Source organism: Grus americana, chromosome 28 (genome assembly GCF_028858705.1).
Source record: "Grus americana isolate bGruAme1 chromosome 28, bGruAme1.mat, whole genome shotgun sequence".
NCBI lineage: Eukaryota > Metazoa > Chordata > Aves > Gruiformes > Gruidae > Grus > Grus americana.
Window position 1 is genome coordinate 2,924,278 of NC_072879.1, and position 26,828 is coordinate 2,951,105.

Genomic DNA, 26,828 nt, shown 5'->3' on the forward strand with positions numbered 1-26,828 from the left:
CTTAGGAAGCCTCCACTGTTCCTCACAGATCCATAGACACATTTATTATTTGCCCCATGCAATAATATTTGAGGGACCGAGGGAGGGAAATAATACATTTAGATATTTCTAAGAGTACAGGAAAAGTAATCACAGCTAGAGAGCACAAATCAGCCTCAATCACTAACAATTATGACCTTAGAGAGGATATTCAGTAGGAAGATGACAGCACAATTACCATGAAAACGCCTCTCCCATAGAAAAGCCACAAACTATGTGTCTTATTCCCTAACGTATTGCTCCCACTCAAAAATTTCACAGTAAACATAATTTTTTTTAAGTGAGAACAGAACATTAAGATCTCATTTATAAAATTAGCCTACAAATTTTCAGAGTTATGTATTCAAAAAACAGGAAGAAACACAAACAGAAAAACTTTGGTTTACAGAACCAAGTCATACTCATTGGCCAGCAAACTCTGCTGCACAACACTGAAAAATGTAGCTTCATTAGGAGGTATTAGGAAAGGGGAAAAAACCCCTTTGGCATAAATTCTAATTGTGCATCTTTAATATGCAACTTTAATACTTTTGCCTGTTATCATGAACCCTCTGATAGTTGCTGGTACACTCACAACACAAAATACCCTCTGCATGAGCCACACTTAAGAACTATAAAGGTAACTTACTCCATCTGAAAGTCCAGTAGAGTAAGTTATTGGGAATGTCTTTAACCTAAGAACACATAGCTGGGAGTTGATAAAGTTAAGAGAAACTTTTCGTCCTTCTAACACGCAGGAGGCAATCCAGCACAGAGAAAAACTCAGTATAAAATGCAATTGTTTGGAAAAATACACCGCTTGTTGTAGACTATCACCAGCAATTCCTGCCACAGATATTTCCTCTTAAAGCTCCAAGCAATTAAGGCCTCCATTAGGAAATCCGCCTCCCCTAATATAGAACATTCGTGGAATCATTTCACAAAACCACCACCTTCTTCCTCCACATACACACATCCGGAGAATGATGGACATGTGAATACTGTACACAGCATAGAACTGTTTATACATAAAACTGCCCAATTATGGTGTGTATCCTAAGGGATTACTGTTTTCATGACAGTCACATTGTTTGTATATTGAAACTCTTCTTTTTTTTTTTCCCTCTCCAAACTACATTAAGGGTTGCAGCTGCACTGCAGTATGACACCTGGATCCCCATCTCCAAAATAGGTTCTCAATGCTCTCTCACAAGTAGATTTCTACTGCCAGCTCCCTAGTGTTCAGAGAATCCAAGAAACTTCTTATAAACTGGGAGAATGTCCATAATTCTTCAGACAACCGTTATTTCTGACCTAAAGGAATAAAGCTAAAGGAGCAATTCCCGTGCAGGGTAAAAAACCCACAGGGTGATTCTGCTGTAACTTCAGAAAAGCTGACAGGTTTCTAAAGTGAGAGGATTTGTGTCCAGCAGTGCTTATAGATGACTGAGGCTGAGTTCAGCCTTCCGATTTCTGGAATCCATGCTACATGTGTTACAAAGCAAACCGTATCCCCACTCTGGTCAATGCTTGCTCTGAAAAATCTGAGTCATCAGTATCTTTCTGTAGCTACTATCAAACAAGCTCTCTCACAGATTATATTTTTTCAGAGCCCATTTTGCATACACAGCATATTAATGTATGTATAAAATCCTGGTCAACTCCTGACAGTTACCAAACAACACCAGATGAAGAGTCCAGTAACATGAGCACAGCAAATTGTCTGCTTTGTAAATCAGAAACCTATTCCTCTCCCACTGGCGGTGGCTTTCTGAAGAGCACCATCCAGCTTCTCACTTAGCGTATTAATAAATCCCTTGTAGTCAACTTTGCCAAGCTGCAGAATAGTGGACTTGCAAATTGAATCTGCAAGAACTTCTTTTTGAAAGTTTTTTTAACTTAAGCCACCAGTTAGCTATCAGTTTACTAGTTATATTAAAGAAACCAAACCACAATATAGCTAAATTTATCACATTATTTTTTAATAATAAATATTCTGGCATTATAGAGTTAAGAAATCCCATAAACCCAGCTTCCTGCAAAACTTTTCTTAGTGATTACTCATGTAAGCAATGAATACAGTTTAAAACTAAAGGCTCTTATGATCTCATGTGTCTGGTATTTAGTCAAAGCATACAGCAAATTCTTAAAAGCTGATCTAATATTATCAGTTTTTAGGAAAGTTTTCGTGTACTGAATGGTTTTCTCATAGGAGCCTTTAACATCTACTGCTTTTTAAAGAACATTCCAAGTTGCCTAACATTTTGGGTGGGAAATTTTTTTTGTTGTAACATTTAACTCTCAACTCTTATCACTGCCACCATATTCTTCAATATACTTTAACAAGTTAACTACATAAGAAGTGACATTCATGCCTATAATCAGAAAAGTGCAAAAATTTGAAAAAAGTTACATGTTTTGTATTCAGCAGCTCGATATCTTTAACCTACTGTAGCTTTATCCTACAGAAAAAGGATTACAGCTCAGAATTAAGCTCACTTATTACCTAGCCATTGCTCTGCATAGAAAGCATCTTTCACAGATAATTCTAGCCAGGTACTCTATACATAGCTCAAATTCAACTGAAATATCTCCCTGGCTTGCCTTTACAGAAATCCACCTAGTCCTTCACAAAATAAATTCAGAAGATGTGAGGGGACAAGAGACAATTCCAGCTAAAGAGAAATAATCATTTATATAACCAAACCCATTCACTGCTTTCTCTTGTGAGTCCATGAGGAGGCAGATAAAAAGGAAAAACTAAACCTAAATCTCTCCAATGCCAAACAGTAGCTATATAAAAAAGGGTGAGTAAAAAATAGCAGACCAAGGCCAGCAGGAACCAGAGTTGGGATAGCCTATTCTGGGAGTTAGGAAGTCATCCAACCCATCCTCTTACCTTGGAATGCAAGAGGCATAAACTGGAGTCTGCTACTCAAAACTACAACAGCAACAGCTTTAAAAGTAGTCACAGAAAAAACCCAAATTCTCCTTTTATTTGCTGTAAAAAGAAAACCCCAAACCACACACATGCTCCTATCATCTACCTCAGGAACACAATTAAAAATGTCACTCAATTCTTTCATAAGAATTGCCAAAATCTGAAAAAGCTATCAAAGTTTCTATGTAAACCACTCTAATCCATGGCAGAACCACCACTGCACAGACCAAACTTTTAATGTGCCAAATGACATCAAAGACTCAAATTATGCACCCTGGAAGAGGAAATGACTCCTTCAGAGTTGAACTCATTTAGTCATGGTCTTCACAAACATGCTGTAAAATATTCACCCTAACACAGAAGTTGCAGTGTTCAGGGTAATTTTGCAACTCTACATTCTGTACAACATCCTGGGGAAGTTTAAGCAATCAACATAAGACTCCATAAAGGACAAGGTGATTTCCCCCCCCCCCCCAAGAGATGTGTGCAGCAGGGAAAAGTATGCAACAACACATTTCTACCAAAAAAAACCTTAGTAACATTCAACCAAATGGAAAAAGGAAGTTCCATTCCTCCTCTGATTATGATTCTTAAAACAAACACATGCAGATAATAGCCTCAAAACAACTACTTTCCCTCAAATAGAACAGACTACACCCACTAAATATATATGCAGATTTTTATGGCAAATACAAATGAAAACCAGAGTTGAAGCATCACTCAGCTTAAGTCCATCTTATACCAAAACCACAAGCACAATGGGACTGTAATAAAGAAAACAAAGCTGACAGCAAATTGCTTTACTGTTTTCCATAGAATGGTAAAGCATAAAAGTTTACTTTCAACAATGAGATTTATCAAGCTTTTTAATACGCTGAGTTCTAGCAAATCTCATCCCCCCACCCACCTGATTGTGCTGTCAATATTAATTCATATTTACAACCGCCTTCTTTAGAAGACCACTTAATGAATGCTTCCTGATGGACTTTCCCTTTTACTTGGGCCTTAATTCTTTTCAAAGAATGGCTCACTGCCATGAAGAAATCTTCAAGAACATATCCAAATGGAAATAAGCAATGTGTTTCAAAATAATACATGACAAAATTATGACAACCCCAGTATTTCCATCTGTCTCACCTCTCCTCAGCTTCTATTTCAGAGGGAAATGAACTTTCAGCGCACTAACAAAATAACTTCTGTAATAAACCCAAGATACTAAGGGTTACAATTTAACAACCAACAGCAAACCAACAGGAGCTTTGCTGCCAGAAGCAGCAGCTCCAAGTCCCTCTTACTACATCTCTCACCACGTGCTCCCATCCCCTTGCTCAATTTTCTGCCATTTTACTAAATTAATTGGCTTGAAGAATCTGATAAGTTAACTTTAGGTCTCCAAAATAAGTCCAGAGTCTTAGATTGCACACTGTGCATTTTATATCTGAAGTATGCGTTTTAAGACATTTTTCCCTGATGAAAGGAAAATACAAATAAATATAAGTTTCTTGGAAACTTGAGGGCATATGGAAAGGTTTAATTATCTTGTTTGAGACTCTATAAAATAAACAATGGTTTGATTCAGTATTCCCAATTTGACCCAAATAATAGTTCCCAAATGTAAATTCCTTCTTGGGACTTCAACCGTAGGTAAACTGAAGTTAACAGTCAATACTAGACGGCAAAACTCCAAGTCAGGGAACTATACTTTAATCACTAAATTTAGAAGAGGATGAAAGAGTCAGGAGTATCTTAAAACAGAGCCTATCTTTATCTTCCTACCAGTTTTAAAGAAACTGCTCTTCACTAGAGATGATCTATGTTAGCCTGGAGAAACAATTAAAAAAGTAATATGAGAGCAATTCCCATACAGCTAAGGCAACTGTGTGTGTGTCTCATGAAGTGCTAAAAATCAGCACAAAACACAGCTTTTGGCTGTGCTGAAGCATCACTGTCCCATGGAAGCAGCCAGCCTTTCAGGTTCTTTTTCTCTAGAAAGCTGCAAGCAGTGTGAAACGTACTCAGAAGCAGTGCAAGTGATCTTTTCTTATTAGATCCCCAACAAGGAATCATAAACAGCTCAGACTCTGGTGCCGAGATTGAGCAAGAAGCAGCTGAGGATCAGAGACTAACCCATAACCAGCCTTCCTTTCACCAGCACACGTGACAGGAATTGTGCTAGTACTGTATTCAATAGTTACCTACACTGTCTCAGTATCATGCATTTCATTTCTCAAATGTTAGAGAAGGTAGTGACAAGCAACATTTAAGGTCAAATCTCCTTTCATGGTATGGCTATAACTCCATTATTCAAAGACTAGAAATTGTGAACAAGGAGCTAAAATATTAACAATAGTTTTTCTTCAAATTACTTACACATTTGAACAGAGATTAGTTAGCCAACACAGAAACAGGATTTGGTAAGAAATATGTTTCCAAGTTCATTAAGTATGCAATGATAAAATTATAAATCCATCTCCATAACACACTAACAGTGCTCACCTCTGTGCTAGAAGTATTTGCTTTAACTCCTTGAACAAAAGGTCAACCTATAATCAGACACATTTTACTTAAGTGTCAGGAAAACAAGAGGTCACAAAAAAGGGAAGTTCTGAGCCAAAATGCAACCAACTTCTACATCATAAGAGTCAGGGACACAGACTTCAGTCAAGAGTACATTCTCATCTTTCATGAGGACTCAAGATAAAACTTCAAAATTAACCAGAACATTCTCAAATAGTTTAGGAACACTACAAAACTGTTCATGCAAAAAATCCCCTGAAATGTCCATTTAAGAAAATTCCCTTTTACCACTTCAGTTCCCTTAAGTAAAAACCCAAATGAGTCACCACAGTTGGATTTAGAAGCAACCAACTAACAGAAGAGTCTGTCGTCAGTTTAACTTCCACAAAACAAAGTAAGCTTTCCATGCATTCCTCTCCGAGACCAAGATTTGACTTGGTTTTTAAAATTACATTTAGTGACTGGAATTGCACAAGACCATCCACTGGGAAACACGGAAGCTTCACTGTCCACTGAATCCGCTCTGCAGTATCCAAAGTAGGATAGTTTCATTTTTACTTCTCTATGTTCTAAATCTACCATAGCATCCCTTTTTTATGTGCCCTGAAGTTATGTGAACAGAGAAGTTCATTTCCACTACTGTAGACTTGTGCCAAAATCACAGGTGTCCCAGCAACTTATTTGAGCCCAGACAAATCTCAGCCTCTGCAAGTTTCAAAAAGGTTTCTTTCTCCATAATATCAAGTCAATGAATAATACTTCTAATACAAAAATGTATATTCAATTCTGAAAGACATTTTAGGATTCAGATGGTTCTACATTTTTTACATTTAGTCATCATAAACCTCTTTATCTTTTGCAATATTTGGGAGGACAAGTTTACACAATCAATTTGCAACTGACAAACACCCTCAAAGATGTAGAGTGAGAGGTATCTGAGAATTTCAGCAAAGAGCCTCACATTTTAGACACTACGTACTCCAACAGCCTGTTAGAATTCATTTGGCCAGTTTGCAAGCTAAGCTTTCAATCAGTCATCATATTTCTAGCTAGGAAGACTATTTTCTCATGAAATGCATCACTAAATGCTCAGTGGAAGTCTGAAGTTGCAGTACTTATGACAACCTATCTTACTGCAGAAAATCACAAATGTCTCTTCATGAACATTCCCAGACATACACAACATTTACTTGTAACTCCAAAGTTATTTGTTTTAATTTTGATCTAGGGATACATACATTTCTCATTCAATGGACAAACCACAACACAAGATTTTACATTCTACCTGGTTTGACACAGCTGTATCATATCCGGTAGACTAGGGTCTGAAACAGTTAATTTTATCAAAGGCAGAAAGATCAGCTGATCAAACAGTGCTTTCCACAGTGACCCCTTCCTGTTTTCTGTTTAGAACGGCAAAATTGAACTCCAGCAACCAACAAACCTCAATTTTACTTCTTCTTTCAAGAATCAGAAAGGCAAAAAAGAACTTGCATATATTCCTCATTCTTTACAGAAAAACTTTCAAACCACATTTATAAGTGTAACACACTTTAAACTTTAAACATCATTGCTTTTTCACATTTTATTTAAAAGCTTAAAAAAAGGTTATTTTTTTTTCCAATGAAAGTATTGTTACATTTGAGAAAATTTAAACCTAAAAATTACAATGGCTGTATTCAAATTCCTTGCTGTTGAAGATTTTTTGATGAATGACCATTACACCCATCTAAGCTTTCAGAGTTTTTCCTTTCAGATGAGAGAATAAACGAGAAAAACTGATCCTTTAGACTTCAGCCTAAGTTTGTCCTGCTGTTACTCAATGCAACACCAGCTGTACACCTCCTTCTAACATGGTTAGTTTTGCTTTCTGTTGGAAATGCTGTAGTAATTAAAAGCCAAACCCAACTCACACTTTCTCCCCAAGTAATAATGTTGGTCTCTTCAAAACAGACCATTTTTGAAAGGAAATAACTCCCTCAAAAAGTGAGTTCATGAAAATGCTGCAGGACATGCTTATACACAAAGGCACAATTACACTAAGCAGTTAATGTTTCAGGGGAACAATCTTTTTATGAAAACATTTACTTACGATTTGATTCAAATGCCAAAGCTTTAAGACAGAAAACACAGGTAATCTCTGTCCCAGAATGTTAGTGTTTAGTGGTAGAACAGTAAGTCAAATATAAATGAAAAGCAACAGGAAGTTAACTGAAGGATGAATTAAGGAAAATCAATTAGAAGCTGTTGAGCAACACAGCCAAGCACCAATGCAGCCCAGTGATATTTAAAGCCTAAACCAAGTAGGTGACTCAAAAGTAGTATTCAACAGAACTTATTTGAAGTTTAAGAGACAATTTTCACAGAAGGGAATTTTAGCATAAATTTACCTCCAGAACTGGTCCAGCTCCTAGAATCGTTCTCTCCACACCACTTGCGTACCCTTTCTGGCTCAGTGCGGTGAGGCAGTGAATTAAGAAGTTTGTGCTTTGAGTTTTCCCAGACCCACTTTCACCTGATATAACTATGCACTGATTAACATGTTTTTTAAGCATTGTGTGATAAGCCACATCAGCAATGGCAAAAATATGAGGCTCCAACTTCCCAAGCTGATGATTCTCATACATCTTGACATATTTAGGATTATAAATGGGCAGGAACTTAAAGGGGTTAATCGCAATCAGAATACTTCCTGCGTAAGTATAAATTTTGTGTTTTAGAAAGCGGCATTTGAGATTCTCTAGGAGTGTTGTCTCCGTTAAGTTGGGGAGATTGCACAAGTCATCAACATCCTCCTGCTGCCATGGAAGAAAACCCCTTTCAACCAATCGCCGAGCATCTGTCTCCTTGGAAAGTAATTGCATCTGGACATATTTGATGGTCCCATCAGTGTTCCTTTCTTGCAAAAGAAAGTAGTACCCATCCTTCTGCGGATGCTCATCTTGAGCACGACGAGGCCAAAGTAAAACCCTATGAACAGGGGAATCATTTATATCAAGTACCCATTCTTCACCACCTGATTCTTTCACTTCCACGAGCACATAATGTTTTGAGACATCCAAGTTTAAGATACTAATCACATCCTTGATGACATCTGAAGATGTGCTGTCCTTGGTTGCTGTCACTTTGCAGCAGGGAGCGCTTTCTGTTGAGAGTTGGGGGTAAATATGAAGATTATAGGCTGTCTGTGCCTGGCAAACTGCACCGTCAGCATCTTTTAAACTCATTCTGTCCCCAAATGGGCTTCAGTCTTCCACCCCTGCTTAATATGCAGTGCCCATTGTCTAAAAAAAGAAAAAAAGAAAAGAGTCAGGTGTTAAAAAATGTGTACAAGAGGTATTAGGGCAAGGTATTATTTTCTGGAGGATGAGAATAAAGTTATTAAATAGTCAAATTATTAAAGAACGAATGCACTACTTATGCACATCAGCGATATTACTTCAAACAGTCTGCTTGGCCTATACTGTCGAGTGGATAGCTACAATATCTATTCTCTTTTCACTTTTCCTTCTATTCCCATGCCATCCCTTCCTCCCTGTTATGGCAGCACAAGCATTCATATAGCCACAAAGCAAACTGAACTGAGATAAACGTCCAAATTAAAACTTCTTTGTTTCCACAGGTTAGTTTTAGCCCAGGTAATTTCCCTGACCTGTTTCACTGTATGATTGCACAAACACTTATTCATCCTCCCACATAAACCCTCCCTTAAAGCTGCACAAGCAGCTTGAGATAGAAACAGGGTTTGATCACTTCTTAAATCAGCACTGCAAGTTTAGAGCAGCCATAAACTATGGCAGAAGGAGCAGTGCATAGGTGCAAGAAGGAAGATGGTTCTGACACTGACATCCACATTTTTTTTTTTCCATTTCCCCCAGCTGACCTCTTTTCATGAGAGGTAGCAGATAGGTACAGTATTTACCCCACTCAGCTTTAAGGAAACAGTGCCTATAGCTGATCAGTACAAATACCGCTGCCAACTTCTCCTAACCCTGCACACTATAGTGATTTCTTGAACATGCATAACTTACCCGGACAAAAGACTGCTAATTTCACTTGAGTGAACCACATCCTTGCTACAGCAAGGTTTGAACGTGCTTGTTATCTTCCATTTTAGGCAAAATACATTAGTCTTATTGTAACTACTTTTCAGTTCAGTTAACGAGATTCCAAATAACCCACTTCATTCACAAGTGGGTTATTTATTCCTATCACATCAACTCTTTCCTCATAGGGTTTCAGAAAACTCATGCACAAGTCTCCAAAAATCATTCATTCTGATTGCTTTTTCCTCCTTTCATCCCTGCAATCTAACTTCAACCTAACATCAACCTCACGGAAGTCAACCTCCTCCTCACTGCCAAGATAAAAGCCTCTAGACTTAGTAACAGTCTGTGCCTTTGCCACTGATTTTCCTCTCGACTGCAATTCGATATACCCAGATCACCAGGACGAGGTTTGCTTACATTGCTTTAGTTCAACAGTTTATTAGCTTATCAACAGGTAGTAAAAGGAGAAGGATAATGAAGTACCCCCTTTGTTTTAACAGTCTGTAAAACTTCATACCCAGAATATCAGTTCAGTTTTTGTTTCAAGAACAAAGTGTTCTAATTATACACTTCATGCTGAATATATTTAAAAAAAAGGCAGAGAAATGCCAATGAAGTTGCCTTTTGCTACTAAACAACTGCACAGGAACTTGCATAAGGCCACAGAGAGCAATCATTTCAAATTAAAATCAATAGAGTTGGAAGCATTTAGCTGCCACTTCTACTGCAAGTAATGAATCACTTCACAGAAACAGATGACATAGTTCTGCCTCATGAACAGCCTCAGAGCAGAGAGCTGTGCTTTAAGGGAACTCTGAATAGTAAGCCTACAGAAGACATTGTTATGCAAGCCGGATCATTTTTCGTGGGTACTCATCAAAAGGAAGGCTAAGGAAGCCACAGACAGCAAGACAAACCACAGCACATCTCTGGGCAAGCTCTATAATACCTCCAAGAATGTTTTTTTGCCCCATTAAATTTCATTCTTCATTCATTAAGGAGAGGTTATTGCAAGAACTTGGTCATACAGAAGGACAGACCAGTGAGCTCAAGCCCCTCTCCATTTTCTGTAATTATCACTGACCAGTGGCTAATAAGTCTGAAGTACTTTTGAAATAATTATGCAAGTGTAAAGCATTCTTAATCTATAGAAGCTCAAACACCTTAACATATAGTAGAATCTACAGCAGACTGTTGCTCATAGGGAAGATAAATCTGGAGCACAGGTAGAAAAAAAAACACAACAGTGACCATTTTCCTCTCAAGTAGCCAGCCAGTTCAAGGGAGACAGTCTTGTGCAGACTTCCTTTTTTCTTCCCAGCAATTAGTTTCAGACACAGAGTCTGGTATGATAGAGGAAGTCCCCTCAGTAAGCATTTTTGCCAAAACAGCACCCTAAGAAACATGGCATCAACTTTCTGGCCACACAAAAAAGTTGAACCTAGGTGCTGACCTCTAACTTTACTAATATACATTTCCTAACCTCATCTCATGTGAGCTACCAAGATATAACTGGTACATTGCTCAAGACTCCCATATCACCCTTTCCAAAGAGGAAACCAGAACGCAGATGGCCTCTTCTCTACCGGTGAAAAACTCAGGCCAATTACAGTAAGCAGCAATGCATAGCTGGTAGTGTCTGCTCAGGTGTGTATGACTGACAAAGTAGAAAGACCTCTCATCCCGAGGAAGACAGATTTCTGACAAAACAACATGTATACATCAACCTTAATGTATTTATGCTACATACAGGTTTCTAAATTATGCAGTCGTCATATATCTTGATGGAAGCTCAAGCAGGCATCCGTCACTCTATAGGAGTGATTTGGAAGATAATCTACAGCAGAAAGAACTTGCTGAAACATTATTTCAACGTACAGTCAAATCAGCAGTAAACAGTCAGCATTACACTGTCCCATTCTAACCAGATACAAAATCCAGACACTACTTGCTTGCTTTAAGACTGCTCTTTCACTCAACAACTTAAAACAGATATGCTACTTTGAATCATTTAATACTGATTATGAGGCTTAAAGAAGAAAAAAAAAATTCTAGAAGTAATTTAAGGAAGAATAGCACCCAATTACTGTTAATTCCTTTTAACCAATTCTGCTTTTGTTACTTACAGTTTATTTAACTGAAAATGCACTACCCGAGTCCCGGAAGAAATAACATGATACTTAAATTTTTCTATCCAAGAATCAGAATATCTAGTGATTACAAACAGAGGTTTGAGGAAAATCTGCTGGTCTCCAACCACTTGTGAATTTCTTAGAAATGACATCAAATTTTTTTGATGATAATACTGCTCCAAAAGAGACAGACCTCTGAGTTCATACTAAACAATACTTCAAGCCACAAATTGGAACATAAAAGCAGAAGAGCATACACTGAGCAGATTATAAATTGGTTACCTAAGGAGTCCCAGTATTCAACTAAGGACAGGAGCAACTGGAGGATTAGATTCTAGTGCAGTTGGATTCCTGGTATCAAAGTAAACATTTTCATGATGATTCTAAAAGAAAGAAGAGAGTTACTGATAAAGAATCTATCACAGAGAGATTGAGAAGGTAGCAAGTAATCAAAAAGCTAGATCAATTATATAGCTCAGAAGTATAGGAGCAAGAAAACAAACGCTAAACAAATTTCAGCTCAGTTTATATACAACTTCAAATTTGTCCAAGAAATAATCCATACCAGAGGGACGGAATGGGAGTTATCCTGAAATAAGCTTGAAAGTCACAGCAAGTAATCATTTAAACATGGTATTCTAATATAACACCACAAGCACAACAGTGGATGTAATCCCCAGATAAACATCAAATGAATATTTAGTTAAGCAGCCATATTACCATTGCACTCAGAAGGCACATGACCAATATATAGAATATATATTAGAATACATCCGAAATTCAATTAAGAAGCTAAGAACAGCAATAACAACAAAATCTGTTAGAGAATACCCCCTTACAGCAAAAACACTCTAGCTTTGTCTATGAGAAACACAGAGGAGACTGGTATCAGTTTAAGTCCTTGCATGGGGAACTAGAGCTTGGAAACAATCACCAGTCTGGAGGAAAAAACTATAACAAACCAGTGGCTGGAATTCAAAGCTAGGCAAACTCAGGCTAACTTAAGACACAAATGTCATCAGAAGGCTACTCTACACTGCAAAAACTTAACTGACACTATGAGGTCTGATTGCTAAAGTTCTTTTTAGAAAATCAGTCAGTCCCCAGTTACAGATGTGCCTCTTAATTAAAAAAGTTAATTAGGTACCACCTTCTCATTTATACAATGATAAACACATGATTACAATGATTCCTTCCATTTTATGATCTCTAATTATTTAGAAAAATTTTAAGCAATTGAAATCAATGTAATTTGGCTCATCAAGGAAGCATAAGCCTGAATTCAGGTGCAGAGAATACTGGAAGAAAAAGGAGAAATACAAGAGTAGAAGGTAATAATGAAACCATACTGGTCAGCATGCAAAACAGCAAACTCAGGAAAACAGCAGCCTAACCACCAAGGTTGAGTTCTTTCTGTAGATGGAAATTCTGCAAAGTTACCTCAATTTCTTCCAATACCCTTTCTCATAAGAAGCTCCTTTCCAATACATGGGAAAAAACAAAGCTGTGTGTTCGAGAATTTAATAAGTGGGAGGCAGAAGCCGGTACTAGGTGCACATCAACTAATTTTAAGGAAAACAGGAAGAAGTCTGTGAAGTCTAAAATGTTTTACTTTTCACAAGCCTTTTGTAGCACAAGTATAGATCTTCACAGCACTTAAAAGGTACTAAGCACAGCCATCAGCATCTACAAAACACAACGGACCAATATTTTTCCTTATACTCCTGTTTTGCAAGCACAGAACTAGGCTAGCTGGGTAAGACAAAAAAGTGAGACATGCAAAGCTTCTGATTCTAACCTTTTATTCAAAACATTAGACTGTATTAATTCTGTGGAAATGAGTGGGGCAACAGCTGCATGGGATTAGTGTGTTAAAGGATACAGTGATATATGATTTGTACCCTTGTGACAGTGGTTTCATTGTGCAAGTATAACATACATAATGATACTTATTTCAAATGAGATTGAAGAGAAGTAAATCTGGAATAGTGCTAGACAAATTTAAATACGAGGTATCACTTACAGGCCACCTTTATTCAACCATCCTAGAAGGATAATTCCAACAGGTCTAGAAAAATGGAAACTAGTCTAACCAATCTAAAATCTCTTTTCAGGATTTTGCTACTTTCCCCTACCCTATCCTCTGCAAATTCTACAAACAGTGAATTGTTAACAGCACTAACATAACAAGCTTAAGGCAACAGTCTAATACCATAGTATTTTTATATTACCTATCAATTTGTACTTTCATTTGCTTATAAAAAATTAAAAACTCACTGAGCTTACCAAACAATATTCTAAACAAACATGGGGCTGTACTTTTTAGTCCATCACCAGAGGATTGATTATACTTGCCATTTAAATCACTGAGCAGGGCAACATTTCAGGTAACTACTTCAATACTTCATAGAAGAAATGCAGTGGGCTACGTAATTTATCATCAATCTGTAATTTCACTTTTTGCTCAGATAATGGTAATAGAAAACCAAAAATTCCAATTTTATATGGTAATTTTGATGGTATTTTCCAAGTGTTTTCAAGTCTCCATTAAGCCAATTAATTTTTTAATATGCATTAAAGCCAACATTGTCCACTTAATAGTGTAGTAAAATTCTAGCAGAGAACATTGCCCCAATCAGTGCAGGGTATCTGTTTAGTTTAAATAAGGCCATAATTTGAAGCCACATATTTAGTCAATGAATCATAGTGGTTCTAAAAAGGGAAAGCTACCATTACAGCAAAATCATTGAAGATTAACTTTACAATATTCCAGTTTTTCCACATTTTCAAGTACATTTCCAGTGCTGCATTTCTCAAATGGAAAGATTCAAGCTTCTCCCATTGTTCATCAAGTAACTTTCAACACAAAAGTAGAAACATATCATGAGTACTGGACCTCTATTCTTGAATACCAGAATTGCCAGTGACCATTTCCAAAAGAGACTACTCTGATCAAACTGAAAACATTTAGCAATTTCAAAAATATTCAGCTATTCCTTGATTTCCAAAGCAAGGAATTTCCAGCAAAATAGGGTACAGAGACACCCTAAAGATTCCACAATTAACTATGCATTACAAGTAAGGCAAAGGCCTCAACCCTTGTCTTACCTCACATTATAAGGACATACAGTTGCTGTTTGTTGAGCATAATTTAAAATTTTTTTCCAGCATTCCAGACATTTGTAGATTCCCTGAAAATTGCTTATCATTCTAGTAACTCTTCAATATTTTTCTTGGTCATAAAAAATTCTGCTGGACTAAACAACTTTAGATCCTTGGTTTTCTTTAACTAAAAGCTCTTGTCTTTTTCTACTCCAAAAAGAGTAATTCTGAATGGAGCATGCACATTTACAACACATTTGTTAATACTCTTCATAATCAGTGCTGCCAGAGAAGTTACTGCCACAGATTGCCTAACAAAGGAGAAGCTGGACCACAATGCAATGTAATACAGCAAAAAGTCAAAGAAATTACTTTTGTTACAGCCAGTTCCTTCCCAGTTACCTTCTCTCTACACCCTATGGCCCTTGAGATCCTGACACCAATCTACGCCCTCAAACCACCTAAGATGCAGACCTCTACTTCCTCTTAATGACTCAGATACACAATTTAACCTCAAGACAAGGGCACCTTATCAGGCTTACAGTGACATTAAAGGTCTACAGCATGTTATTACCTTACAAAAAGTGTGAAGTCAGAGTTACAGATGTAGGCTTGAGTATGATTCAGAGGAAATAAAAACATGGCCCTGTTGAGAAAATAGGGAATGAAGGCAAAACACTGAGAGTGTTAGAGGCAAAGAACATAAGTCAAAACAGCCTCAGAGACAATTCCACCACCTTTTGTAGTCTTCTTAATTTTGTCCTTAATAGCACTACAGCTGTTAACAAAGGAAGTAAAAATCTCACTGGTCTAATGCTGCATTTACACTGATAAGAAATTTTCTTAAGACACTTTAGGTTGAACTTTTGTGTGAATTAGAAGGAAAAAGAAAAAGGTTTCATCAGAACCACCTACACATGTCAAAAACACTTTTATTGTTAAACACTGTTAGTCTTTGAAGGAAGAGCAAATTTTTCTAGGATCTGCACTGAGTTTCATTTGGTAATCAGATACAACACAATAAAGCTTAGATAAAAGCAACTCTACAAGCCACGCTTGAGTCACTTGATACACCAAGAAAACATGATATACCAGAGACAAAACCTCTGAATTTTCATTTTCTGAAATAAAAGACAATCTTAGCCCTTTCAGAGGGTAGACCATCTATTAAAATAGTTTTGTATTGAAAAAAATAAATCCTTATCAGCATGTCAGGCTTTACTTCTCCTTGATATTAGAGTAAATATGTTTTGTTTCTTAGAAGTGTGATTAATAAACACTTTCAGCCTACAGATTCAGAAAAAAAGTACTGAACCACAGACTTTTTGTTGAATCATAATTTTTCACTCTTTTCCTTGACTGTTGAGATAGCTAATACTGTTGCATCTTTTTGGAATTTTTCTTTTTTAAATGCCTAAGATATGCAAATCATGGTATTTGACCATCTAGCTAAGGAAGGCCATATTTAGCCTAAGCAATATTGAACTACGTGCATGTGAGTCAAACAGTTATTCATACAGTTTACAGAATTATTCAAGAGGTCCAATGTCTGAATCATTATTTGTCAGAAAACTCAGTCTGTACAAAGCATTACTTTCTAGGTGAACCTCATTTAAATTTTTCAACAGCTGCATTTACTCTTCCTAAATTATTCAGTTCTAAGCCATTTAGGTTCCACAGAAAAATGCAAACCTATGAGTCTTCCCACTCCAGACAACTGCCCTGGCACTGCAGGAACTACAACATTCAACTACTGAAAAAGGTTTTTGAGACAAACATTCAAACATGGTGACAAAAAACCCCCCACACCCTAAACCCCCAAAACCCCCAAATTGTACAGTTCTACAAAAACAGTTCCGTCACATTACTGCAGTAACTCCTGAGTTTTATGCTAATAAGTAAACACTAATGATAAGAAAATGACCTTAGATGCATCATTCTGAAAAGCAGAGATATTATTGGACTTCAAATGTAAAGCATTGTTAGTTCAAAGACAAAAATAATCAAGATTATCTCTTTTTTTAGAAAAGAGCCACAATGAATCTTGAGGCTGATATGAATATACGTATGCATTAGGAGTTCCCCATATTGCTTCCCCTACATTACATAGATTTGCTCCTGACAAGATTCCAAGTTAAAGACACCAAAGACTTAGTAAAGCTTGATGGGTGTGACATCAATATACTAAACTGGAATGCAGGGTTACCTCACACTGTTACTTTAGGGCAAGTACTTCAGTTATGTATTCCAGCTAACAGACCTGAAATCAGAGAGCTTCTAATTACCCATGACACACTCTTATTTGCAAACAGGCAGACCAATCGATACCAATCCACCTCTAGGAGTAACGTGGGAGGATGCTGATGACATCTTTAAAAGGCTAATTGCATTTGCCAGAAGACTGAGATCATCTCCAGCCCTTTGCTACACTGCCACCCATTTCCAGAAGGTGAAAGCAAAGAATACTGAACTCATTTGTACCCAAAGTACTTCTCACTTTTCACAAACAGGACTTGCAAATAAAGCTGGGTAAGAATTCTGCCAAAATACTTAACAATGTAATAGATAACAAGGCTAAAAATTACACTGGGAAGTCATCTTGCATGAGGATCGCACGTACCTATATCAACTGTATGGTCACAATAGTCATGAATCACAGTAGCACTCTGCCACTTTTAGTCTACAAACATGTAACAAAAGATGTTCCCGGCTTACAGAAGTTTTACTTTCCAGAGATTGCAAAACCAAACTTACCAAAAAGACACAGCACAACCGACATACAAACAGCTAGAGGCATATATGAATTAGGCAATGATGGTCACCATGATAAAGCAGGACCTCAACACAGTGACAGCAGTCAAGAGTTGCCCAAAAATAAAACAAAGAAACAAAAACACCCAGGGAGTTTTAAACGAATTTTTTGAAAGATACTGAGATATACAAAAGTTTACAGGCTGTTCATTCCGAGAGTTAAAGACATCATGTGAAAAAGCAGAACACTGCGTGGTTGTAAGCTCAGTAAGCAAGAGATGGAAGTTAACATCGTGCCCTGATCAACGGCAAAATCTTCCCCTGCATACCGCCGAGACGGGAGGTGCAGACTGCGGTGAGGCATGTTCCTTCCCTTCGGGCATGTCCAGCTCTTTGGGCACAGCAGATGCAAAACGAGTCAGCAGCAACACGTCTGCCATCCCGTCCGTTACAAGCCCACGCAGCCGCCCAGCAGCCAGGCACACCACAGCTTCAGCCTGCTCCTCATCCCGGCCCCGAGAGCACCGGCCCAGCGCGCGCCGCCCCGAAGGGCGACCCCGAAGAAAGGCTCCCAGCCCCCAGGCTCCTGAGGGAAGCGGCGGACCTCCACGGCTCCAGCCCACCAGACACCTCTTTCCCCCCCTTCACACGCACAGAGCTCCCCCGTTCACCCCACAGCGTCCCGCCACACCGGCCCCAGGGCTCGGCAGGCAGCGCCGTCCCGGCTCGGTGTGAAACCCGGTTACTCAGAGGCACCACCAAAGAGCTCGGTCACCCACACAGGAGGAAGGGGAGAAAAGAAAAGAAGGAAAGGAGAAAGGAAGGAAGGAAGGAAGGAGAGCGAGCACCCATCGAAGACTCAGGGCCGCACTTCGCCGCCGTTTACCTCAGCCGGTGAGTGAAGCGCTGGCGACCAGCACCGCCGCCTGCCACAGGCCCCACCAAGCCGCCGCTCGCCACTTCCGGGTAGGGGGAGGCAGGGCGGCGCCCATTCAGCGGAGCGCGCGCACGGCGCATGCGCTCCGCTCCGCGGCGGAGCCGTGCGACGCGCCGGGGCGGGAGGCGCGAGGCGTCGCCTGAGGTTATAGCGGTTGGTGCTCGGCTTGGCCCAGCCGCCTCGCCCGCACCTGCGGCTCGGGAAACGGTTTTCGTCAGGAGCTAGGTGCTTTCTGAGGCAGGTCCCTGCGGCGAGAAGCGGGAGTGGGTGGATTCCTGTCAAAACCAAAGAACCCCAGTGCTCTCCTCGGCTGGGAGCCTCACCTCCCGGTGCTGTGAGGGCTCTCTGCCGCGGAGGTGACGGTGTTCCTGGCACTCTCTAGCGATTTGTTAGAGCACTGGGGTAGCACAGAAGATTCCTAGCGTAGTGCTCTTGAGGTTCACTAGCTGAAGCCATAGAGAGTGGCCATCTCCCACCAAAGGCCTAGAGAAAGAACAGCGTTTGGGGTCAGTCATGCTGTAGGCGTCGTCAGGACCTCATTTCTTGCTTTACCCTGGTGCTAAGGGGAGCATAGCAGGGCTCTGCAGGCGCAGCCCGGGTGGGAGGCATCCCCCGTGGGGAGGGTCCCACGCCGGTGCCGCCAGTGTCTCCTCGAGCCGGCCGGCGCTGACGGCTTGTTCCATCCCTCCGCGCCGCCAGGGGGCGCACGGCCTCGTCCTCCTCCGGTGCTTGGGAGCGGTGCTGCGCTTGCGCGGTGGTTCGAACGGGATGGCGGCCGAGGCGGCGGGAGGGTGAGTTAGTTGGAGCGTTTCTCTGCCCGTCTCCTCACTCGTCGTTCGCTGTCGTTGTCATCTCCCGCTCTGTCTTTGCAGGATGTCCGTGTCGGCGAGCGACTCTAGTAATACGGTGGCGGGCGGAGAAGTGTCTAAGAATAAGCGGAAAGGTAACCGTGGGGTGAGGCGGGAGCCCGCTCTGCCTGAGGTGCGGCGGGTCGTGGAGGCGGGAAGCGCGGCGGCGGGCCCGGCTGAGCTCTCTTTGCTCCTTCTTCAGGAGGAAGAATCGTGAAGTCTCGCTACCTCCAGTACGATAAGAAAGACACCAAGAAGGTACTTGAATAGCTCGATGCTGGACTCGGGGGTCGCTCAGCGAAGGATAGAAATGGTGTGAGGGGGGCTCGGACGTGTGGCAGCGAGACCTAAGCAAAAAACGACTCTGCTGTGGTTCTGAGGGAGTCATGGCGTGTTACTAGATGCAGACTGGGATAGGAACTTAGGGCTGTACTTAGGTGACTTGCAAAGCACCAAGATGCCCTGGGATTGTAATTGTTTATTGTCAGCATTCAAGTTGGAGGTGAGATATATTGCTAATCACAATTACTGCTTATGTTCAGTCTTTTCTGTTTCCTGATTTTCAGGATACTTCAGTAAATTCTTTTTCAGTATCTACTGCTAAATCATCGTTTGCAACTAAACCAAGATCAGTTCCTCCTCAGAAATGTAAAACTTCCACTGGTAGGTTTTACCAGAATTTAGAAGTTATTCTTTTGTGGATTTGTATTTCCAACCTGTGGAACTCTTAACAATTCTAAAATGCTGTTAAGAGATGATATTTTGTATTACTTAACATCACTGCCAGTTTTTATCTGTATACAAAAGTAATTAAGAAAGTTGATGTGGGATTAAGAGGTGTAAACTGAAGTGTATTAAACTCTTTGTCTGGACATTCTGATAGACAACTACTGGAATTAAGTAACTGGGCTGTCTAAGCCTATCTCTTGCCTTCTACACAAGGCTTTGAACCGCTCTTTTACTATGTCCTCACTATTGCACTGTGTTTTTTATTTAATCTTTGTAATAAACCCAGTGAAAATCCCTGTCTGCAAAACAGTCTATTTTAATTTCTTTTGCGAGAATTGCAAAACAATTTTCTGATAAGTCCTTATCTTAACTTGAAAATCATGAGGAAATAACATTATTCCCTCTTTACATACGAGTGTTGTTGAACTGTGAAATGTTTAAGAGGATAACATTCTGAGCTACCTTATCTCTAGGTAAGTTAGGGAGTATACAAATGGTGTATATAAAGTAAATGCGTAAAAGCTTGCATAAGGCTGCTACTTATTAGTGAAAGCATATGTAATTGTAAACTTGTGTAGAATCCGTTCTAATTCTTTTAGTTTGATAACAGCTTCTTTCTACAGGTGGTGTTTCTAGCTCATTAAATCAGAGCAGTTTTGAGAAAGGTGACTTGCAGTCCACTTTATTAGGTGAAGATAAAATTAGTCGACCAGACCTTGATCTTTCAGCTATTAATGGTAAGTTTTCACTTGTACTCAATTTCTTGGTTTATTATTTTTAACATATGTACTGTAACTTGATGATAAGTGACACTCGTATTCTACTATATTCACAAAAGGATTTTGTTAAATAAGGTGAATGTTATTTCAGGTGTCTTTAAGGAGAGGCGTTGAGACCTTCAGGGTTTAAATTAACTTCTCAATTTTTAGTATCTTTTGGGTGCTCTGGTCTTTTTGTTTTAAGATCAAATATTAAAGAACAAAGTACTCTCAAGTCTTTGGTCCTGTAACAGATGGATGTTAGTTTATCAGCCCTTTTGAAAATTGTCTCACACCTATCTGTAACTGTCACTTAAATCTAAGTGCTCATATGATCCACGTCTTCTCATGCGTATCATCAGAGCCAGAAATAAAGTCTTCTTTACTGGTACACATAATAATTTTGAAATTATCTTTGCCTTTGAAGAACCTGATGGTATGTTGACCCACCCTATATACCTCAGTAGAAGAAAGCAATAACTTTTCTGTTGTGATACAGATAAAACTGTCCGCAAAAAGACTCCTGGCTCAAAATCTGCTGGAGATACAGGAACACGACGAAAACCCAAAAAAGTGGTGAGTCTCACTGCTTTCATTTGTTAAGCATATTTATTTTTAAATATGTGAAATGAAGATTTTCTGTTTATCTTTAATCTTGATAACTTTGAGGTCCTGGAATGTTCTAAAGTGTTCTGGCAGAAGTCAGAGGATAAGTCTGTTCTACTGCTAGCGATGTTTGTTTATCAGATGTCTGAACACTGACTGAAGCTTTGCTTCCGTTTCTTGTGGTAAAGAACCCGCTCCAATTGTAACATCTGCTCAAGTGGATTCTTTTTGTATCCCTGTCCATACTTTTTAATTATATCACATTATCTTTAAATATTTTCTGACATTTTTTTCTCAGAAAACTAACATTGATTCAATCTAATTTGAAGCGCCTTATTTAGAGATCTCATTCAACGTAGCACTGAAACTTCAAGTTCCCTAGCAGTATTACGAAAATCTGCTGAAAATGTTATAAAAAGTGGTGTAACAAAGGTATATTTAATTAATATGCGTTGTTTAAAAAAAACCAAACTTTTTTCATCGAGCTGACTATTGATGATGATGATTCTGGGCACAAATTGGACTTTCAGTAGTTTATTTGAACATTGAAAAAATAATTGCTCAAATACCAAAACTGATCTAGTATACTCTTTTCTTTTCTGAAGGGAAATAATTCTGATGCTCTGATGGAAGAGCTGGAGTCTCAGACACTGCTTTTAACTTACCTGAGAGTAAAGGTGAGAGTCAGTCAAGTATTTGGTGTTTCAGATAGAAGAACCTGATATTGAGGAATTGTTTAATTTCTTGTCTATGCTTTCTGATGGGTAGAAGTTAGATTTTTGTGACTTTATATGTTTATGGTTGTAAAACTGTATGACTTGCTTTGAAAACTCTCTTAAAGTGAATTCAGTGCCAGTTTATTAAGCTGGTGCTGGTTCTTCATGAAGTGTAGGGATATGCAGAAGTTTTGGGAAAACTGTGAGTGAGAGTGTTTGGAGTTCAAGGCTGTAGCATTGACTTTGTTCTTTGTTCACTCAGTGCTGTATTTTTATATTTTTCCTTTACAAAAAATATTGGTAGGGTTGGGGGAAGAACGTGGAGAGAGACTTTAAATATAATGTACTGTGCTTATTGCCTGAGGTCTCAGATTCGTTAATTTAAGCTCTCTGACCTGGTCTGAGGTTTACACTTGTTTATTCAGAATATGTTAATTACTTAGATGTAGCATTACTTTAGTTGTGAATATTTTTTGGATGTAATAGGCAGAAAAAAATCTTGCTGAGCTGGAGAAGAAAGCAGAAAAAAACTTGCTAATGTTGTGTGAAGAAAAGGAAAGACAACAGGAGAAGCTCTATGAGTTGAAGCGTGAAATTCTACTCAAAGAAAGAGAGCAGAAACTTGATGAAGTGTTAGACAAACAGGTAGGCTTTATTACAATTTATGCTTCTCCTATATTTAAACAAGCTCACTTATGAAGTAGCCCTTTATCCAGAGAAGATTTCTCTGCTTCTGTGGCCTGCTGGGGTACAATTTTCTGCATCTTAAACAAAATAAATATCTACTTCCTGTTGTGGCATGTAATGCTCTCTAGTAACCTAAGCAAATGCCTTTGTCACATTTTTGGTTGTCCCTTGTGGACAGGCAGGAAGGAGAAGTTAGAGCTGAGATGCTAATCCTTAGGTAAGAATTGAACATCATCTGTTCTTTATTTCTCTTACCTTTATATGTTAGACAGCAATAGTTCTGGCCTGGTTGTAAGAAGCCAAGTTACTAATGAAGTTCTTGATAATAGGTGATTTTGGAAGCTAAACCCTCTCCTCTTTTTCAGTTTTTTTGTTAGTTCTGTTGTGTCAAATTAAAAGGTAGTACTTTTGAATAATTAATTTTCAAAACTGAACCTATGTTTGCTTTTAACAAAAATGCATTGCAGAAATTAAACAAGGCTTTTGTCTTCTGGTGAATACACTGTTAACTGCAGTCAAAGTATCATATATAAAACACTTTGCATGCTATGTTGCTAATATCTCTGAGCTACAGTAACAAGTAAACTGGTATTGACCTAGGCATTTTGGGGTGGTAGAGGAAAACCTATTAAACAGCATGATAGGAGTATCATACCACAAACTTCTTGAATTCCTCTGTCAACAAGCATTTCAGAGTGGTACTTGGGGTTTTTTATAAGTTACTTTTCTGTATTGAGTCAGGTCTGTACTAACAAAATGGCTGCTTTTGAAGAAGTGTTGGTTCATCATGTATCTTTTTCAGATGGAAATACTTTCTCCCCTTATTCCTGTTTGTGAACAATTTAAAGACCAATATAAAAACTTTGCAGTTTCCCTGGATGCCACTAGACATGAATTGCCCATAAAGAATATTCACATAGAAGGAGATACACTAACATACCTCGGTATGAAAATTTGATTAATCAGATTTATTTTCCAAAATAGTGGGGTTAGGTACGCTAAAATTCTTAAGTTGTTATTACTAGATCTATCTGTGGCCACTGGAGGAATTTTGTGTGCTCTTAGAGGTTGTACAGACGCTGGGCTGCAACATCAGTCACGTGTTTTACTGTGAATAATTCTTGTCTCTGTTTAACCACTAAACTGCACTTGAACAAGTTTTTTTTATCATGTAGCAGGGAAAAAATTAACTTTCTAAACTAGGGCAGTTTTCATATACACTTTCTTTAGCAAGTTTCTGTATGTTTTAACTGTATTCATGGCATTCTTCCTCCTTTCTTGTTCTTAATGGGTTAGCAAGTTGTAGAAATACTGTGATCTCTTCTTGTTTCTTTCTTTGAGGGATAAAGTCATGTGGGTAGACTTGCTCACATATCCTGTCGAACTACAGCTTAAATATAGTGTGTGATGTCTCAAATCAGAGAATGTTTAATAAATTAATACAGTAACTTTTGTTACTGAAATCCGGACAAAAAGTTACACTTTTAAACTGCTGATCTGCAAGAAATGAGATTCTTAAACCATTTACAATAATCTTGCTTACGCTTTAAAACAAATGGAAAAGATTTACTGAAGAACTTAGAATTCTGGTAAGAAGGTTTGAAAGGAAATAAATACATATTTTTTGGTTGGTGAATGCTAAAGGAAAGGACTGGATAAACTTCATGTTGGAGTACATGCCAATAGCAATATATGTAACCGGCCAGGGAATTTTTGATGTTTAAAACTTGTTTTTTTTCCTCTTGCATACATTTTGTAAAAATCTTTTACATACTCTAAATGAGAGCTTGATTAGCAATTTTAATAGGCTGTTGCTGGTGTTAGTCTTCGTAACTAAAAATAATTTGGCTTTCATAGTTTTCTCATAGTGTGGTTCTGAAAGCTGAACAAACATAGTTTTCCATCGTCTAGTTGACCTGTTTCTGTGGTTACTCCAGCTGTTAAGTAATCTTGTATTAACTGATGCCACTGCATGCATTTTTGAATAATATCTTTAACATCTCCTATTGTAGATGAACTGCAAAAGCAGTTAACTATCACACAGGAACTTCTGACAGAAGTCACGCCAAACTACTCAGAAGACAGTGCAAAAGCATTTAGTGTACTGACAGACCTTAAGGAAGTTTCTCAGAAACTGGAGAAAGAGCTTCAAAGGTATTACAACAATCAGGTGAAAAGACTCGTTGGTTAAGTATTCAGAGGAAAATCTATAGTCTTGCCAGACTATATCCAGAATGTATATTGGAGGAGGATTAATTGAAGGGATAGTAGCACTAAGTTTAATTCTGTTCATAGCAGACATCTGTATTTCTGTCTCTACCCTACCTACAGTGAAAGTAAATATGCTTGGCTTTTTTTGTTTGTGTATTCTAAGTGAACTGCTTTAGTGTGCCATTCTCTGACACTTTAGCTCAGAATTTCAGTGAGCAAGAATAGCCCTGATAAATTGCAAAAATGCAGGAGAGTGGAGAACTCCAGGAGACAGAAAAGTGAACTGGAAGCACTATGTCTTAAATAATAACCATGCAAATATATCACCCTTTAGGAGGTAGAAGGAGCACAGAAAAGTGTGGTTTTGTGTGTGTCCCCGTCCCCCCCCCCCCAGTATTGTGTCAACAAGTACAAAGTAGCACTGAGAGTATGAGGAAGAGATAGAGCATGATAAATTTCCTTTTCTTCCTTCATTTCCCTGGAAGAGATTATGGATAAAATCTTTGAAAATTGATAGACCATAAAGCCATGCATCTCCCCCTCCTCTCCTCCAAATTCTAGCCATTGGGAAGAAAGTTCACATTTTATATGTTTTTTCTTCTGGTGGAGAATGATGTGAACTTTCAGGCATGTAGCCTTTGGGGTTAAGTAGAAGTGGTTACCATTCAGAGTAACTGATTTAGCTTGCTTCATTTGTTCCAGGAGCTTCACACAAGTGCAGAACCTGTCATTTGAAGTTAGTAAAGAAGTTTCTCTGCATAATCAAGGAATATGTGAAGAGAATCATGGACTAGATGTTGTGAAACACTGGTACTTCAACTAAGTCTGTGTGTTGTTTTACTAACAAGTGGATACTAAATCAATGCCAGCATACTACCTGTAACTTGTCTAAACTTTCAGTTACACGAGAAGATGAAACCAGCAGCATGTGTGCTTACTAATATGAGAAATGGAGTTTTGTTCTGTGTGCTGTCCCATAAGGAGACTTTTTTTTTTTTAATATGAACTTCTGTGACACCTTTCCCATCACTTTCTGCCCTGACAATACTGAAAGCTAAACAGTAAGAAATGTTATTCTTAGCAAATATGACCTATGTATTCTTAAACAACTTCTTTTACTCTCTTGGAACTGGCTTCAAGTACACTGATTTGCATATCTTTCCAAAGCAGTGTTCCTTAGAGGGCAGCATATCAGAATATAAGTGTGGAATTGTGTATGTGGTACTGTGCACTTGCTGATCTCATCAGGAGGATCTGTAGGAATGTACAGCGTGATCACTGGTCACTGTGAACAACTTCTGGAGGAACTCCTACTTGTCCCTTATTTCTGGATTTACTGAAGGGCAAAGCTACGTGGGTAGCAAGTAACGAGGCTGATGCTTGGAAGGAGCCTGATCACTTGTAACAAGTGAAAAGTTTTGGTAACTTCTTGCCTAATCGTCTTGGAAACAAATTATTAAAATCATAAATGCTTTTTTATTAACCTGACACTTTCTCTTTAAGGACTTTATTTATTCTTTTTAATAATAAAACTATTTTCCACTGCTATATCAATAGTCTTCATGTTTGAATATCTTCACTGATCTCCTACAGAAGCTTTTGTTTCTGTCTGGGCTTACATAGGGCTAATACTACACAATATATGGACTTACAGGCACTAACCAGTCCCAATGGCAAGCCATGACCTACTGGCAGCCAAAGTGCTGAGGCCAGAAGATTGGAAATGTGGAGAGAAACCTCAAACCTAATTAATCAGTAAGTAGCTGAGAGTGAGTGTGCTCTGTTACAAACATACATGCCAGATATGGCAGGTTTATCCAACACAC

General features: G+C 38.6%; 2 protein-coding genes across 13 annotated transcripts in view; one reads left to right on the forward strand and one right to left on the reverse strand.

Annotated features, from left to right (window-relative positions):
• Positions 1-18,505, reverse strand: part of MYO9B (myosin IXB) — a 44,987-nt gene extending 26,482 nt beyond the window's left edge. For 6 of the 9 annotated variants that reach the window (XM_054805274.1, XM_054805273.1, XM_054805271.1 and 3 more), the window contains exons 1-3: positions 18,397-18,497; positions 11,940-12,040; positions 7,867-8,760 (exon numbers count right to left, since the gene is read on the reverse strand). In XM_054805274.1, coding sequence (XP_054661249.1) covers positions 7,867-8,703 — 837 coding nt within the window. In that variant the 5' untranslated portion in view covers positions 8,704-8,760; positions 11,940-12,040; positions 18,397-18,497. Of the gene's footprint in view, positions 1-7,866; positions 8,761-11,275; positions 11,363-11,939; positions 12,041-17,839; positions 17,995-18,396 lie in introns of those variants that run through there. The other 3 variants (XM_054805267.1, XM_054805268.1, XM_054805266.1) reach the window with 3 other exon arrangements.
• On the forward strand, positions 18,218-26,548 carry HAUS8 (HAUS augmin like complex subunit 8). 4 transcript variants are annotated; one of them, XM_054805277.1, is made up of 11 exons: positions 18,218-18,404; positions 19,320-19,390; positions 19,498-19,553; positions 19,862-19,958; positions 20,648-20,761; positions 21,282-21,358; positions 21,994-22,065; positions 22,591-22,749; positions 23,594-23,735; positions 24,804-24,945; positions 25,705-26,548. In XM_054805277.1, exons 2-11 carry the CDS (start codon positions 19,321-19,323, stop codon positions 25,823-25,825), a joined length of 1,050 nt encoding a protein of 349 aa, XP_054661252.1. In that variant the 5' UTR covers positions 18,218-18,404; position 19,320; the 3' UTR covers positions 25,826-26,548. The 4 variants fall into 4 exon arrangements, with proteins under 4 accessions (XP_054661252.1, XP_054661251.1, XP_054661253.1 ...); XM_054805276.1 differs by lacking the exon at positions 18,218-18,404 and adding an exon at positions 18,564-18,684; XM_054805275.1 differs by lacking the exon at positions 18,218-18,404 and adding an exon at positions 19,177-19,238.
• Positions 26,549-26,828: the final 280 nt, after the last annotated feature.

Bases quoted from the DNA above. Each gene is read 5' to 3' on its own strand.
- HAUS8 (XM_054805275.1), top strand. From the start codon at position 19,216: ATGGCGGCCGAGGCGGCGGGAGG. The intron at 21,359-21,993 runs GTGAGTCTCACT...TCTTTTCTGAAG, and splicing joins GACGAAAACCCAAAAAAGTG to GGAAATAATTCTGATGCTCT. The intron at 23,736-24,803 runs GTATGAAAATTT...CTCCTATTGTAG, and splicing joins AGATACACTAACATACCTCG to ATGAACTGCAAAAGCAGTTA.